Raw genomic sequence first — 15611 nt, 5'->3', positions numbered from 1 at the left:
CTTTTTAACTTGGGTAAATAAATAATCTAATTTATTATGCTTATTGATTCACGCTTCAATCTTTTTTCTCTATCGAAATTTTCAGCGTTCTTCTCTCCTTCTTCTCTATCGAAATTTTTAGTGTGACTTCTCCATTGAAGAATTTGTCATTCCTAAATTGTTGTTTGGTTTTCTAAATTGAAGAATCCACGGTTTAAAGTTGTTCATGAAAAACAACGATTAATTTCGTTTTTCTTTAAACGATGGAAGAAGGGGGCAATAGGAGCCTAATGCTCTCCCTCATCGTTTTTCTCCATTGAAGACCTTCTTAAGAAATTGTTGTCGTCTTTTTTCAATTGAAGACGTCTGTTTTTATTTTGATTATTGATAAATTTTGGTAGAAAGTTATTGTATTAAGCGTGTAATTGACCTCTATGGTTTTCTCTATTTGTTTGTGATCAGTTCGTTGTTGTATTTAGTTTTATTTTGCATCAATTGTCGTTTTATTTTCATGAAATCATCCATTGCTTACAGATTTCCGTGTTTTCTTTTCGTCAGTTACAACTTGTAAATTTTCGACAAGTAATGTACTATATTAAGTGTATAATGTAGATTGTATTAATGTATGATTATAGTTGTATAATGTATATGCCAGCTTTGAATAATGTACATTACAATGGGTTTAATGTGTGACAGAAGTTAAATCCATTCCCCTTTGGGTTTAACAATCCATGTGGCTAGGGTACAGTACTGACCGAAATACGAAAACGTCACCAAGGGCAGAGAGTTTGAATCATTCCCCTTGGGTTTAGCAACCCATGGGGCTAGGTTATAGCACCACCACATCAATTAAATTTCTTTTTTTAATGCGTTTAATATTCGGTACATTAAATAATGTACGGATATTATCTAATAATGTGCACGGATCATTGAATAATGTACATACTGAATGGAATAACGTTGAAAGGAAATTGAATTCATGTCATTTGGGTTTAGCAATCCATGTGGCTAGGTTGTAGTACCCAATGTTATGGATGGCGTATGGCGGCTTACGGCGGTGAGCCCAAAAACCGCCACAGGGATATGGCGTATCAGTATGGCGGGATATGGCGGTGGATAAATAAATTAATAAAATATTAGTAATATATGTATATATAAATTCAAAAAATTAGAAAATAATAAAAAATTGTAATATATCAAGTTATCAACTATTAAAACAATAAATAAAGCATAAAGTCATAAGCAATTATATAATATGCCTACCAAATAAGTCTTAGTTCAACAATCAAAATATAAAGTCATCATCACAAATTCATAATACATATCAAATCTAAATTAAAACCATCCTCAATCATCACCATCCCCAACATAGTCATCCTCCACAAGATAGTTATCCTCATCCTCATCGATATCATCGTCCTCCAACGAAGTAGATCCTTCTTCTTCATCCCCAACTTCTTCATCTTCCAATTCTTTATCCACAAGCTCTCTTTCTTCAACCACTGTCGCCAATCTGCATTTCCCTAATTGGCCTTTCCCTTTTCTAGATGTGGTTGTGGTTCTTGAGGCTTTCCTAGAACTTGATGATGTAGAAGCTTCTTTTCTTTTCTTAGACCTATGTGATAGGCTCTCCAATCCCCGACGACCCGTATACAGTATCCCAATCAAGTGAATCTCCGTCAAAAACTCTATCACTGCCTTCACCATCAGCACCATCCAACTCTCCAACCAACCACTCATTAAAATGGCATGAAGGGCATGCAAATTAGAAAATCTGGTACAATTTCGGTTACCTTCAAAATCTGGGCAGTGGGCTGCTCTAGACGGACCGGCGGCGGCGGTCGGCGGCGGGCGGCGACGATGTGACTAGGGCAGTGGGACTGGGGGCGCAGCAGGTTGGGTTTGTTTGAGAAGGAAAGAGATACTATGAAAAAAACCCTAGATTTTGACTTAATTGGCATTTTATTTCATTATTTGGGCCGGGTTTGGGCCGGGTTAAGGGTTAAAAATCATTTGGGCCGTGTTATTTGGTAATTGGGCTGAGGTTTGGGGCAGCCCAACCAAAAGTGACGCCATAACTGCCATGGCACCGCCATGGCGCCTCACTCATGGCGGTCGCCATAAAAAAGTTTTGTGGCAGCTCGTGGCGATGGCGTTTTTTCCGAAACCCGCCACGCAATGGCGCCACGGCGGCGCCATGGCCGCTTTTTAATAACATTGGTAGTACCCACTCACAAACGGAACCATCACAAAGGGCAGAGAGTTTGAATCATTCCCCTTGGTTTAGCAACCCATTGAGCTAGGCTATAGTACCACCACGTCAATTAAATTTCTTTTTTTAATGCGTTTAAGATTTGTGATAGTAAATAATGTACCAATAGTATCTAATAATGTGCACAGATTAGTGAAAAGTGTACAAATTGAATAGAATAATGTTGAAAGGAAATTGAACTCATGCCCTTTGGGTTTAGCAATCCATGTGGCTAGGTTGTAGTACTCACTCACAAACGGAACCATCACAAAGGGCAGAGAGTTTGAATCATTCCCCTTGGTTTAGCAACCCATTGGGCTAGGCTATAGCACCGCCACATGAATTAAATTTCATTTTTTTAATGCGTTTAAGATTTGGTACAGTAAATAATGTACCAATAGTATCGAATAATGTGCACGGATCAATGAATAGTGTACAAATTGAATAGAATAATGTTGAAAGCAAATTGAATTCATGCCCTTTGGGTTTAGCAATCCATGGGGCTAGGTTGTAGTACCCACTCACAAACGGAACCATCACAAAGGGCAGAGAGTTTGAATCATTCCCCTTGGGTTTAGCAACCCATGGGGCTAGGTTATAGCACCACAACATGAATTAAATTTCATTTTTTAATGCGTTTAAGATTTAGTACAGTAAATAATGTACTAATAGTATCTAATAATGTGCACGGATCAATGTATAATGTACAGATCGTCCATTACTACAGTACACAAATAATCCATTACTGAGTTAATAAAATCCATTACATTGAAATATTTTCACATTATATTTATAAGTTAAAACTACTCATAAAATCAGAACAAAAACGTCTCAGAAACATATACATTACACGACATAAATCGTCCATTACAGAGTAAATTAAATTCATTATTCTCTAAATAATGTACCAATAGTATCTAATAATGTACATTCGGATCAGTGAATAATGTACAGCTTGAAGAGAATAATGTTGAAAGGAAATTGAATAATGTACAGATTGAAGAGAATAATGTTGAAAGGAAATTGAATTCAAACCATCCCAATTGCTTTACATCGTCATAAATCTAGACAAAATACCCTAAAATCTATTTCACATCAGTTGGACACCTCCTGAACAAGAAAGACAAAAGCTCCAAAACCCAATTCATGGACGGCTTCCTTCTGCCGTGGAGTTAGGCTTTTTAAACAGTTCAGGAACTCGGTTGGGGTCCGTCGACAGTAGAGATGGTCGACTTTGTTCCCCCTCGGCTTCCTTTTCTCTGCGTCTTCATGAGAGGTACTCGTCTCGGCCCTATGCTTAGCCAATCTCCCGGAACTTCAAAAATCAATAATGTATTGCATTAATATTATATAATGCACACTACTTGCTGTATAATGTACACATGGAAGCAAATAATGCACGATTGAATATAACATTCAACCAACAATCGATCGATTTTTTTAAAACCACAAAACATAATGTATACCACTGTCTACAGTAATGTACAAATAGCAGCAAATAATGCACATATGAATACAAATTTCACTAATTTTCAGGTATTTTATCACAGCGTACAATAATGAACAACAGAGTGCTATATAATGTACAAATAATGCCCAAATTCAAGTGAACCAATCTATGTAACTTAACACAAACTCATCATATACACCACATTCTACTATAATGAACAACTGCTTGATGCTTACAAATGGCAAATACAACAGAGTGCTATATAATGTACAAAAACCAACAAATTTTGCCCAAATTCAAGTGAACCCATCTATGTAGCTTTACACAAACTCATCATATACACCACATTCTACTATAATGAACAACTACTCGATGCTTACAAATGGCAAAATGCAACAGAGTGCTATATAATGTACAAAAACCAACAAATAATGCACAAATTCAGTGGGAACCAATCGTTGTAACTGAACACAAACTCATCATATACACCACATTCTACTATAATGAACAACTTCTCGACGCTAACAAAATGCAAATGCAACAGATTGCTATATAATGTACAAAAACCAACAAATAATGCACAACTTCAAGGGACACAATTCCAAGTAGCTTAACACACAAAATTCATATAAACAACTGGCTTGAATAAGGTATAACTTCTTGAAGACTACAAATGGAAAAGACATGAGATTGCTCACCTGCATTTTGGGTGTTTTGGGTATTAGATTGTCTGCCTCTTTTCGTCATGGTTGTTCTGTCAGACAAACCAACAAGCAATTAAAAACAACAAGATGTAGTCAACAAAATCCACCATTATTTCATGATTATCGGAAAAATATACAGACGATTTGTGAAAATCGGCGATTCAAAGTGTCCATTAACCAAAAAATGGAACTTTTAACACCTACCTTGTTGTCGACTGGAAATTGATGGCCGCGCGCGAAAGGATTGAGTCTTCGACTGTGAAACGGCGGCGGAACGTTGATTTAAGGATGAAAATCGAAGGTTGGGTTGATTTCCAGTGGCTTGGAGTAGCGGCTAGGGTTTGGAAGGGGGGGGGAGGAAATTAGGGGAGACGAAATTCAATCGTGGGTTTGAGGAGTGGGGCGGTTGGAGTGAGATAGAGAGTGAGTAGATGGAAAATCCCGCTTAATTCTCGCTCCTTCCATTTTTATTCATTGTTGTTTTACAATGATACCCATATAATGCACAGAATGAACCTAATAATGCAACATGGGATCAGATCTCTCCTTTTAATCAAGTCCGTCCATTCCATCAATCTAATGGATGATATTAAGAAGGAAATAGACACTAAGGGGGCAATAGAACCTTAATGCTCCCCTATACTTGATATTCAAAAGTTAGTTAAATATCTTGAGGCAATGCCTCTATTTATAGGCTACAAGACTCATTGACAATTAATAGACTAACTCATTCTTAGTAGCTAAGGTATCTAGAAGTACGTAAAAGAAAAACTTGCCAAATAGTACTCCCATATATTTTAAAAATAACAACTCTTTCTATTTTAGTTCATTCCTTAAAAATAGCAACTTTCAAACTTTCTATTTTAGGATATCTTTACACCCTTATACATCAATTTATTTACCACTTATACAACTAATAAAGTGGACCCCATAATCCACTAACATTAATTTTATTACTTTTTTTCTTTCTCTCTCTTACTTTATCAATTTTTTTCTCTTTTATTTTATCAAATTGTGCATTAAAACCCATGCCGTTTCAAATGTTTCTATTTTTGAAAAACGGAGGGTAAAAACCTAAATCCGGCGCTGCATAATCCAACTAGAAGTACTACTTATTTTAATGAATGATTCAATCTTGCAGGAGTCCATAAATTATTTGAAGAGTCCATAAGTTATTTGATAAACAAGAAAAACAAATTTGTATTCCCTCTGTCTAATCGAAAATGACTCACTTTCCTTTTAATTTGTCTCATCCAAGATGATTTATTAATAAAAATTGATTTTATTTTTTATTTTATTTTCTTCATCTGACAAAGAAAAATAAAAAAATGTATAAAATCCCGTGTTGTCAAGAAAATGTCATTTTCCTTAGGACGAAGGGTGTAGAAAGTTGAAAATAAGATATTATTAGCCCAATCGATTATCTTAATTAATAAAATAAAAAACAATTCCCGATAGAGATAATTATAAACCTATCCCTATTAGTATTAGTATTAAAATAATTTAGTATATGGGGAGAAGGATACTATTAAGATCAAATTATATACGGAGGAGGAGGAGGAGGATATATAGAGAAGGAGATCAGGTGTTCCGTTATTTCCGAAGCGCTGTACGCCACCGCCGCCGTCCCGTAAACCTTTGCACTGTAAATTAGCTGCCCTTACACTTTAGAATATTTTGTTGATTCTCATGCATATATAAACAACGACCGTGTTTCTTATTGTTTGTATGTTTGATTTTGAAGTCGTATATAAATTTGAAGGTGATTGGAATATTACTTTATGCTTTAATTAATGATTTTAATGTGTGTGGTTGATACAGAATATGGGGGGTGATTGTGATGTGTCTATGCCTATTAGCAAATTTGGGGAAGAGGATTTGTTGGTCCTAAGCGATGATAAACAAACTGAAACTGAAACTGAAACTGAAGCGTGTGTGGGTGTGGGGGAGTTGAATGACATAACCACTCAAAACGATTTGAGTGAAGAGGAGAGCCTTGAGGTGAATACCGACATTGACTGGAATCATGAGTTCCCTCCCCTTGTTACTCCAAATACTATCAAAGTTCTCTCTGTGGAAGATCCAAGCACTTCAACTTGGGTGGATGCACTCAAAAAACCATGCTGTCCCAAGCTAAATGGACACAAATCTAATGTCAATGGAGACCAATATTGTGACTCTGATTCACAGCTCAAACCGAAATCTATTGATGAGCATGAGCTTGCCTCCAGCTTCTTTTCAATCAACATTCCAAATTTTCATGACAAATTTCTCAACGAACAAATCAGTCTTGCAGAGTTACGGGTGAGTTTCCTGAGTTTCGCATAACATAACCAACAAAATAACTAGTATTGCGTATTAGTACTAACTAATTTCTACTCTTAGATTGAAGAGAATGGTCATGAACACGTAAGCCAGTTGAAGTACGAAGAAATATTTTCTTTCTCTTTGCACTTGTTATGCAATATGTAGTAGTAGTAGTACTAGTATTAATTTTTTTTTACATTTGGACTTATTGTAGGAAGCCGTTGAACAAGAGATGTTCGCGGTCGCGGAGGAGTATTTGAAGGTATATATGATCTCCTCAGCTGTTCTAGGAAAGCTATATATAGTTTCATTTGAGTTTGTTTTGATTTGGTATATGTTGTCTGCAGACTCCAAACAAAGCCCTCAAAGCTAGTGGCTTGAAAGTTGAGAGTGTTGCAGTAGTAACACCAAAGCACAGTAATGGTGATTTGAACGAAGATGTAAGTGTCGACAAGGTAGAAGAAATGGAGGGAAAAGAGCAGAAAGTTGAAATGGGGGAAGAAGAAAAAAGAGAGAAGGTGAGAAACTCTACCATTTTGATTTGATTATTCAATATTCCTAATTACTAGTATTCGAATAATTGCAGAAAAGGCAGAAAAGATTAGATTGAGGGAAACAAAGAGGGCTGCCGCAGTTGCTAACCAAGAGTTCAACAAAGAGGCCTCATCATCTCTAGAGCTAAAGCAAGAAATGAGGACCAAAAGAAGATAGAAACAGCCGAGAACCAGAGCAAACCTTCTTCTTCTTCACTCAAGCTTGTGGAAGATCAAGATGAAATAGAAACACTTGAGTACCAAAGCGAACCTCCTTCTTCTTCGCTCAACAAGCAGCAACAAATTTCCATGCTCAAAGAAGCATCAAAGAGAGAAAAGGCAAGAAACTAAACTACACATTACCATGTATTAGTATCTGTATAATATCATTGTTAACATATACTATGATCTTTAAGCTGAAATGATCATTGTGTGTGCAGAGAAGGAACAAGAAAAAGGGAAAGAAGAAGGCGAAGGCAAAGGCTAAGACAGCAACTCCGAGAGACAAGAAGATGAAGTGGATTTTGATCACCCTAATAATTTTTATAACTATTATGTTGTGTCTCATATATATTCTTTACTAGATTTGATATATTTTGTTGGTTAGTGTTACTAGTTAGTATAGCTCAGTATGTAGAATATTTGAAAGAATTAGTAGTACGGTATATTGGTATTAATTTCTTTAAAGTTGGCATTATTATTCTAGTACAAACATAGAATAGAGCAGTGGCGTGTAAAGTTCCATTAAGGTGTGCCAAGTGGATAATAGCAAAGACAGATCTGTCTGCTGCTAAGGACTATCACGGTATCACCTCACAGCAAAGCTGGTATGGCCTTGGTGGGAGGATGGTTTCATGGAATGGAGAGATGTTTGAGGCTTGAGAGAAACTTTCCTTCTCATTGTGCTGTCAAAAATAATCAATGTGGTTTGCCTTGCCTTACTAAACCGGATTCTTTGAAAAGAATATGTTTTGCGTAAATCCTTTCTATATTACTCTCTCTATTATATGTTCCAATTTTCCATTTCTGTTCATTCATTATTAATACTCTACATTTTTACTACCTCCGTCCCGCAATGGAAGTTCTATTTGGTTATGACGCGTGCTTTAAGAAATACAAAGAAAAATGAGTTTAATAAGTTAGTGCAATATATGTCCTACTTATATATACTCCCTCCGTCCCATTACAAGTGACAACTTTTCATTTTGGATTGTCTCACAAGTGATTGATTTCCTCTTTTAACAAAAAACAAAACATATTCTCTCTCTTACTTTATTTCATCTTTCTTATTTTATTCTCTTTTTTATCTTACTACTTTTTCTTCTCTCGTATTTTATTTACTCCACTTTAACTCAATAAATATAATTTCCTTAAAAATCTCGTGCCTAAAAGAAATTCATCACATGTAGTGGGACAAATGGAGTATTAGTTTTATAATAAAATATGAATTAAATAAGTTGGTGGAATGTGAGTCCTACCTACCATTTATGATAAAAATGAAATAAGACTCTTATCAGGGATGGACAAAAATGATAAAACATGACTCTTATTCAGGGACGAAGGTAATATTACTTATGATAGCTGACCTCACATATTTCATTAACGCTTTTACTCGTTTTTTTATGATACCAATTTATAAATTAGAATTCACGTACTAATAATTTTTTTAACCCACTTTCGTTTACATTTTTTAAAATCCGTATCCAATTAAAACAAAACATATATTGAAGGACGAATGGAATACTATTCTTGACCACTACAAATTCAATGTTTAAGATCATCAAGTAATGCAAAAAATGAGACCATAAATCACATTTACAATATTTGACTACATAGTGCTGATTATTTGATAAGATATTCATCAACATAGTAAACAAGTGTAATTCTTCGCCACTTCAGTTCATCTTATTGCTACCTCCATCCCCCATTAAAAGTCTTTTTTTTTTCATTTTGGTCTTCTCATAAGAGTTGAGATATACTTTTACTATAAGCCCCACATTACAGTAATCCATTTTAATTATATTTTATTATAAAATTAATATTTTAAAATAGAACCTATATTCTCTTATTTTTTTCATCAATTTTTCTTAATATTTATAACATCCACACCGGAGAGAAGTAAGGCTCCACTAATAGGGGAGGGAGTATATTTTTCTTATAAATTTGACTTCGCAATATATATCGTAGAAGGATTTAAATACTCCGTCTTATATAAATAGTTTATATTTCTTTTTCTTTTTTTGTCATATAGAAATACTAGTTTATATTTATTTATAACATTTTTTTCCTTTTCTTTTATTTTATCATTTATAATTCCTACCATTTATTACATAATTTCAACTGTTTTTTCTCATTTCTTCTTAATTTATTAAATGCATATTAAAACTCAGGTCCAAAATGACTTATTTATATGAAATTAAAGGAATTATCCATTGTATGGTGAAATGGAAAAAGTGAGTAAGGATGAAGAGCACAAATAAACCAAAAAAAAGTGAAGACAGATTTATCTTTTAGATATGAGATGGCCCATCTCATTTAATTATGGTAAGTTGTTTCATTACTTTATTCAACAACGCAATTTAACTAATTTATTGGAGTTAGAGCAAAAATTCATCACACGCAAAAATTCATAACCTCCACAACTTATACAGTCATAATGTGTCGAAGACACGAAAGAGTTAGAGCATCCATATCTGAGCTTTTGATAGAGAGCACAGATGTTATCCAGATCTACTTTTATTCATTTTTAATTTCATGTTCTTTTGCAAGAGCACAACTCTCACATATGTGTTCTTGTAGAAGGTATGCTATAAATAATTTAAATAATTTAATTACTAAAAACATTTCTATAACATTAAAATGCAATAAATATTACAAATTACTAAAAAAATAAAATAGAGTACATAATTAAAATTCTTAAAATTAAAAATTGAGTAATTAAATTCCTAAAACGAAAAAAATCCACTACTCGTGGCGGAATTTCACCCAAATGTGTTCGACTAGGTCTTCTTGTAGTTTTATGTGGGCTTTGGCGTCACGCATAGTCAACCTTTTGTGGTTCCTCTCACGCACCGTAGTATGCACACCTCGGTGTGGAGGATACCTTGCGGTTGAGCTTCCGACTTCATCCTGTCGAAAAAGTTACCCGCCCTCGGTCCTCTGTCGTCTATTATTTGTGCAAGATAATATACGTGTACATGATGTCGGCAATATTATTTGCATACCACATCTGAGACAGGGCCTTCGCAATGTTGAATCGGGCTTGAAAAACCCCGAAAGCTCTTTCGAGGTCTTTCCGAGCCGGTTCTTGACGCTTCGCAAACAAAATCCGTTTTGCTCTTGCGGCATATTGAGCGTCTTCACGAAAGTTGGCCACCTTGGGTAGATACTATCGGCAAGATAGTACCCCATGTGATATTGACGGCTGTTGACGGTGAAGTTGATCACCGGTGCTACACCATCTAAAAGATATTTGAAGACGAGGGAAGAGTAGAGCACGTTCAAGTCGTTGTTGGTTCCGGCATCATCAAAATATGCATGCTTCGTGAAGATGAAGCATCCGTTGACAATCTTTGGTGGTAGGTGCCCGAAGGAATTCCTCGCTGAAAGCAGGACGAACTGCGGTGCAAAAATTTTTTAGGCATAAGATTTCAGTGGACTCCCCACATGCATATACTCGTCGAAAATATCCACCGATTTCTTGGTAGTATGTTGCTAGATGGCAGAAATACACTTCTGCAACATCGAGAGACTTTGCTAACCGGTTGCTTCTAGCCGTGATTGAAAGTATTTATCACGGGCGGACAATGTGTTGTCAACACACAAAAGCAAACATTTTGACATGCGGAAACGGCGCTGATGCGAATCAAATTGAACATTTTTATTCCCCTAACTTTACATGATTTATACTGTTTGATGCTTGCAAAAGTTTGTTTTATGGTGTAGGAAGAGGAATGAAGCTCGGATAGTGAAAAAGATGGGCGAAAATTCCAGCATGTCCTCAAAATTGGCCACCCGGCCGGGTGAATTTTATGCCCAATAATTACACCCGGCCGGGTGAATCATTTTTTAGCTGCAATCTGGCGGTTTTATTTTCCTCGGCAGTTTTGATGATTAAAAGAAGGAAAGGGACGAAGGAGGATACATAGAAAAAGACAGGGGGAGAGAAGAGATGAGAGGAAGAAGAGAGTGAAGGCATTTCGGCCATTATTCCGACCATCCATTCCCGAATCCCGACTCCACTCGACGAGAGCATCGCACCTATGGTTTTATTTCTACATTCTACTATGTGTGTAGGCTAGGCTCTCTTTGTTGCTCCAAGTTGTAATCTAGGCTTGTATATTTGTTTTAACACCTTGAATCGTACGTTTGATACCAACAATGTGTTTGATAATTAAAATGCTACGTTTTTTGCTAATGATGTAGTGTTGTTAAATCTTAGCTATCGTCACTTTAACATAGCTTAGGATTGATCGTTTGTTGGTATGCTATCGATTTAGAACTGTTCAGGGGATAAATTGATAGTGGATTAGGTAAGTAATTATAGTAGACGACAGTTGTTCCCGCGCATCTGCAGGAATCAAATGTCGTTGAAAGCTGGTTCATGGAACAAGTGTTCAGCTGACTGTGAACTATTCGTCGTAGACATGTTCAGTGCACGCGATTAGGTTGATAATTTTAATCCCGTCGTATGGTTCGTTGTAATGGTGTGTAACAACGCAAGCTTAGAGAGCAACTTGGAGTGACTTGTCTTCACGTGTTAAAAACCTCACTTTAGTAGCTTAAGTTAGTTAACCTTCCCAAAATCAAAACAAAATCTTTACATGCTTTGTGTCGACTTATTAAGTGTAAGCAATCTCGCCTCCCTGTGGATCGACACTTGAAATACTACTACGATACTGTATTCTTGCAGTAGTGTAGTATTATTAGAGTTTAAATAATTGAACTTGATAATCTTTATACTCTGTTTGAGAACTCTAAAATACCATATCAAGTTTTGGCGCCGTTGCCGGGGAGGCAACTGGTTATTTAATTTAGGATTCTTTTTGTTTTTATTTTTGTATAGTTTTCTAACTTTTTATTTTCTTGTTTCAGAGTTGTAGCTAGAAGGCTAAGTCGAGCCAACGACTTTAAACAAAGGCGCTAGTTGGGAGGCAACCCAATGAGTTTTTAGTTTTTTTTTTTCTTTTAATAAATCGAGGGTTTTGTTTGCTCAATTCTTTCCTTCGATGTATTTTTTATGAATTGAGTTTTTTCTTTTTTTTTTGTTTTAATTTTTTGTTTGTGTAGGAGTAATATGGAGATAGAATTCACATTGGAGCTTATGAGGAAGCACACCCGCAAAGGAATATACACCCGCCCTCCCACCCGAATGCACTATGGATATCATGCCAAGTTTGGGGGAGTTTTCTTTCCCTTTACGTTTTATGTTCTTCTTTGCATGCATTGAGGACAATGAAGCATTTAAGTTTGGGGGGTTTGTTGAGTTTCAATGATTTTTATGCATGTTTCTTGGGGTGTATTGTATGCTAAAGTGTTGTGAATCATGTAATTGACGGGTGCATGTTAGATCTTCGGTTTTCTGGTTGGGAATGCTTGCTTGATTTTTCTTGATCTTTGAAGCTTAGGATGGATGGAATTTGTGCATGAATTTATTTGAAAGAGTATTTTGTGATTACAATCGATTTCTTGAGTTGAGGAGAGTATGAAAGTCATATGTCTTGTGGAAATCATCTTGGATTGATTTGCTTTATCGAGCTGCGTGCTTGTATTCATTTGTGTCAATGATATGGGAGGATAAGGCACTAGAATGAACTCCATGGCCAAATGATCACATGCCTAGTCCAACAAATGATCCCCTAGAAGCCACTTTGAGCTTAATTCCCTATTGTTTGTGTAAACACGTAGCCTATCACTTAGCTAATTAAATAAGCCTCATTTTAGCCTCATCGAAAGACCTTGCTACTATTTGGGTGCTAAATACAAGTTAGAGCTTTGTGGTTTGAGTTTGAGTGTGGGTGGTGAAATGTAAAGAGTAGACATATTTAGACTTGATGTAATGTGAAAAGAATGAAGTTCTTAGAAAAGAAAGAAAAAGAAAAAGACGACCTCCAAATTTGCAAAAGTCGAGGTCTTTATCAAAAAAAAAAAAAGTTTGATGGAATAAAGATAGAGCTTCTATATTTGTTTGAAGTAATCTTGTCTAGATTTGATCTCAAGTTTGGGGGAGTGAGAATTTGGTTGTAATATTTTGTTGTTTGATCTTTGGAAGGAAGTTGTAGGAGGGAAGAATTTAGCACTCAAATGTGTAGCTTTTGAGCTCACTATCCATATTTATCCTACCTCATCCCTAGCCCCATTACAACCTTTAATTAAGACCTTGGACCTTTTTGTTGATGCTTGTGGATGTTTTGTAATAACTTGGTAGAGTTAATGAAGTTTGATTTGAAATCCGCGAGTCTATGTGGTAAGTAATGCTTGACGAGTCAATGATGACGGTTTGAGTTGTATGATCACATGCTTGGACTTACTTTGAAATGCACATTGACTTGAAGTTCTAAGTTGATAAGTGATGGTTCATGAGAGCGGGAAATCTTGATTGGAATTGTTGGGGGTTTAGATTTTGTCATTCATGTCTCTACGTGATTCACTCTCATGAAAACTTTTGGAAAAACTTTTGTGAGTTGAGCTTCAAAGTTTTGTGTTTTATGTGATCTTGCTCGAGGACGAGCAAGCAAATAAGTTTGGGGGTATTTGATGCGAATCAAATTGAACATTTTTATTCCCCTAACTTTACATGATTTATACTGTTTGATGCTTGCAAAAGTTTGTTTTATGGTGTAGGAAGAGGAATGAAGCTCGGATAGTGAAAAAGATGGGCGAAAATTCCAGCATGTCCTCAAAATTAGCCACCCGGCCGGGTGAATTTTATGCCCAATAATTACACCCGGCCGGGTGAATCATTTTTTAGCTGCAATCTGGCGGTTTTATTTTCCTCGGCAGTTTTGATGATTAAAAGAAGGAAAGGGACGAAGGAGGATACATAGAAAAAGACAGGGGGAGAGAAGAGAGGAGAGGAAGAAGAGAGTGAAGGCATTCCGGCCATTATTCCGACCATCCATTCCCGAATCCCGACTCCACTCGACGAGAGCATCACACCTATGGTTTTATTTCTACATTCTACTATGTGTGTAGGCTAGGCTCTCTTTGTTGCTCCAAGTTGTAATCTAGGCTTGTATATTTGTTTTAACACCTTGAATCGTACGTTTGATACCAACAATGTGTTTGATAATTAAAATGCTACGTTTTTGGCTAATGATGTAGTGTTGTTAAATCTTAGCTATCGTCACTTTAACATAGCTTAGGATTGATCGTTTGTTGGTATGCTATCGATTTAGAACTGTTCAGGGGATAAATTGATAGTGGATTAGGTAAGTAATTATAGTAGACGACAGTTGTTCCCGCGCATCTGCAGGAATCAAATGTCGTTGAAAGCTGGTTCATGGAACAAGTGTTCAGCTGACTGTGAACTATTCGTCGTAGACATGTTCAGTGCACGCGATTAGGTTGATAATTTTAATCCCGTCGTATGGTTCGTTGTAATGGTGTGTAACAACGCAAGCTTAGAGAGCAACTTGGAGTGACTTGTCTTCACGTGTTAAAAACCTCACTTTAGTAGCTTAAGTTAGTTAACCTTCCCAAAATCAAAACAAAATCTTTACATGCTTTGTGTCGACTTATTAAGTGTAAGCAATCTCGCCTCCCTGTGGATCGACACTTGAAATACTACTACGATACTGTATTCTTGCAGTAGTGTAGTATTATTAGAGTTTAAATAATTGAACTTGATAATCTTTATACTCTGTTTGAGAACTCTAAAATACCATATCAGGCGCTGGAAGTAATCAGCCGGGAATCGTGGCTCCTCGGAAAAATAGTCGTTCTCGAGCCTTTCGTAGGCTCTCTCCCTATCACGAGGGATGTAGCAGCGATCTGATTTCAGCCGAAGAGGAGGAGGAGGGGCGGCGGCGGCGGCATAGACATCATAAGTGGCATATTATTGTCGATAGTATTCTTGTTCTTCGCGATCCGCTTCCGCAATGATCCGTCCATATCGTATGTATCCATTTTTGAATATAGAGAGATTGTTTAAGTGTGAGAGAAGATGAAAGTGAGTTATATGAAAAAATATGAGAGAAGTATGGATCCATTTTTTAATATAGAGAGATTGTTTAAGTGTGAGAGAAGATGAAAGTGAGTTGTATGAAAAAATATGAGAGAAGTATGGATCCATTTTTGAATATAGAGAGATTGTTTAAGTGTGAGAGAAGATGAAAGTGAGTTGTATGAAAAAATATGAGAGAAGTATGAGTGAGTGATAATTTGAT

General features: G+C 36.1%; 1 protein-coding gene across 1 annotated transcript; it reads left to right on the top strand.

Moving 5' to 3' along the window:
• The first annotated feature begins 5923 nt into the window (after nucleotides 1-5923).
• Nucleotides 5924-7552, top strand: LOC121764906. The gene is made up of 5 exons (XM_042160929.1): nucleotides 5924-6029; nucleotides 6206-6688; nucleotides 6906-6953; nucleotides 7039-7209; nucleotides 7278-7552. Exons 2-5 carry the CDS (start codon nucleotides 6209-6211, stop codon nucleotides 7299-7301), a joined length of 723 nt encoding a protein of 240 aa, XP_042016863.1. The 5' UTR covers nucleotides 5924-6029; nucleotides 6206-6208; the 3' UTR covers nucleotides 7302-7552.
• The last annotated feature ends 8059 nt before the right edge of the window (nucleotides 7553-15611 follow it).

This window comes from Salvia splendens, chromosome 14 (assembly GCF_004379255.2).
Source record: "Salvia splendens isolate huo1 chromosome 14, SspV2, whole genome shotgun sequence".
NCBI lineage: Eukaryota > Viridiplantae > Streptophyta > Magnoliopsida > Lamiales > Lamiaceae > Salvia > Salvia splendens.
This window is presented reverse-complemented; position numbering and strand designations above follow the sequence as displayed.

What these genes read in the sequence shown, in the direction of transcription:
- LOC121764906 (XM_042160929.1), top strand. Translation starts at nt 6,209, where the DNA reads ATGGGGGGTGATTGTGATGTGTCTATGCCTATTAGCAAATTTGGGGAA. An exon ending in TCAGTCTTGCAGAGTTACGG is followed by an intron (nt 6,689 to 6,905) that starts GTGAGTTTCCTG and finishes GACTTATTGTAG; the next exon opens with GAAGCCGTTGAACAAGAGAT. An exon ending in TCGCGGAGGAGTATTTGAAG is followed by an intron (nt 6,954 to 7,038) that starts GTATATATGATC and finishes TGTTGTCTGCAG; the next exon opens with ACTCCAAACAAAGCCCTCAA.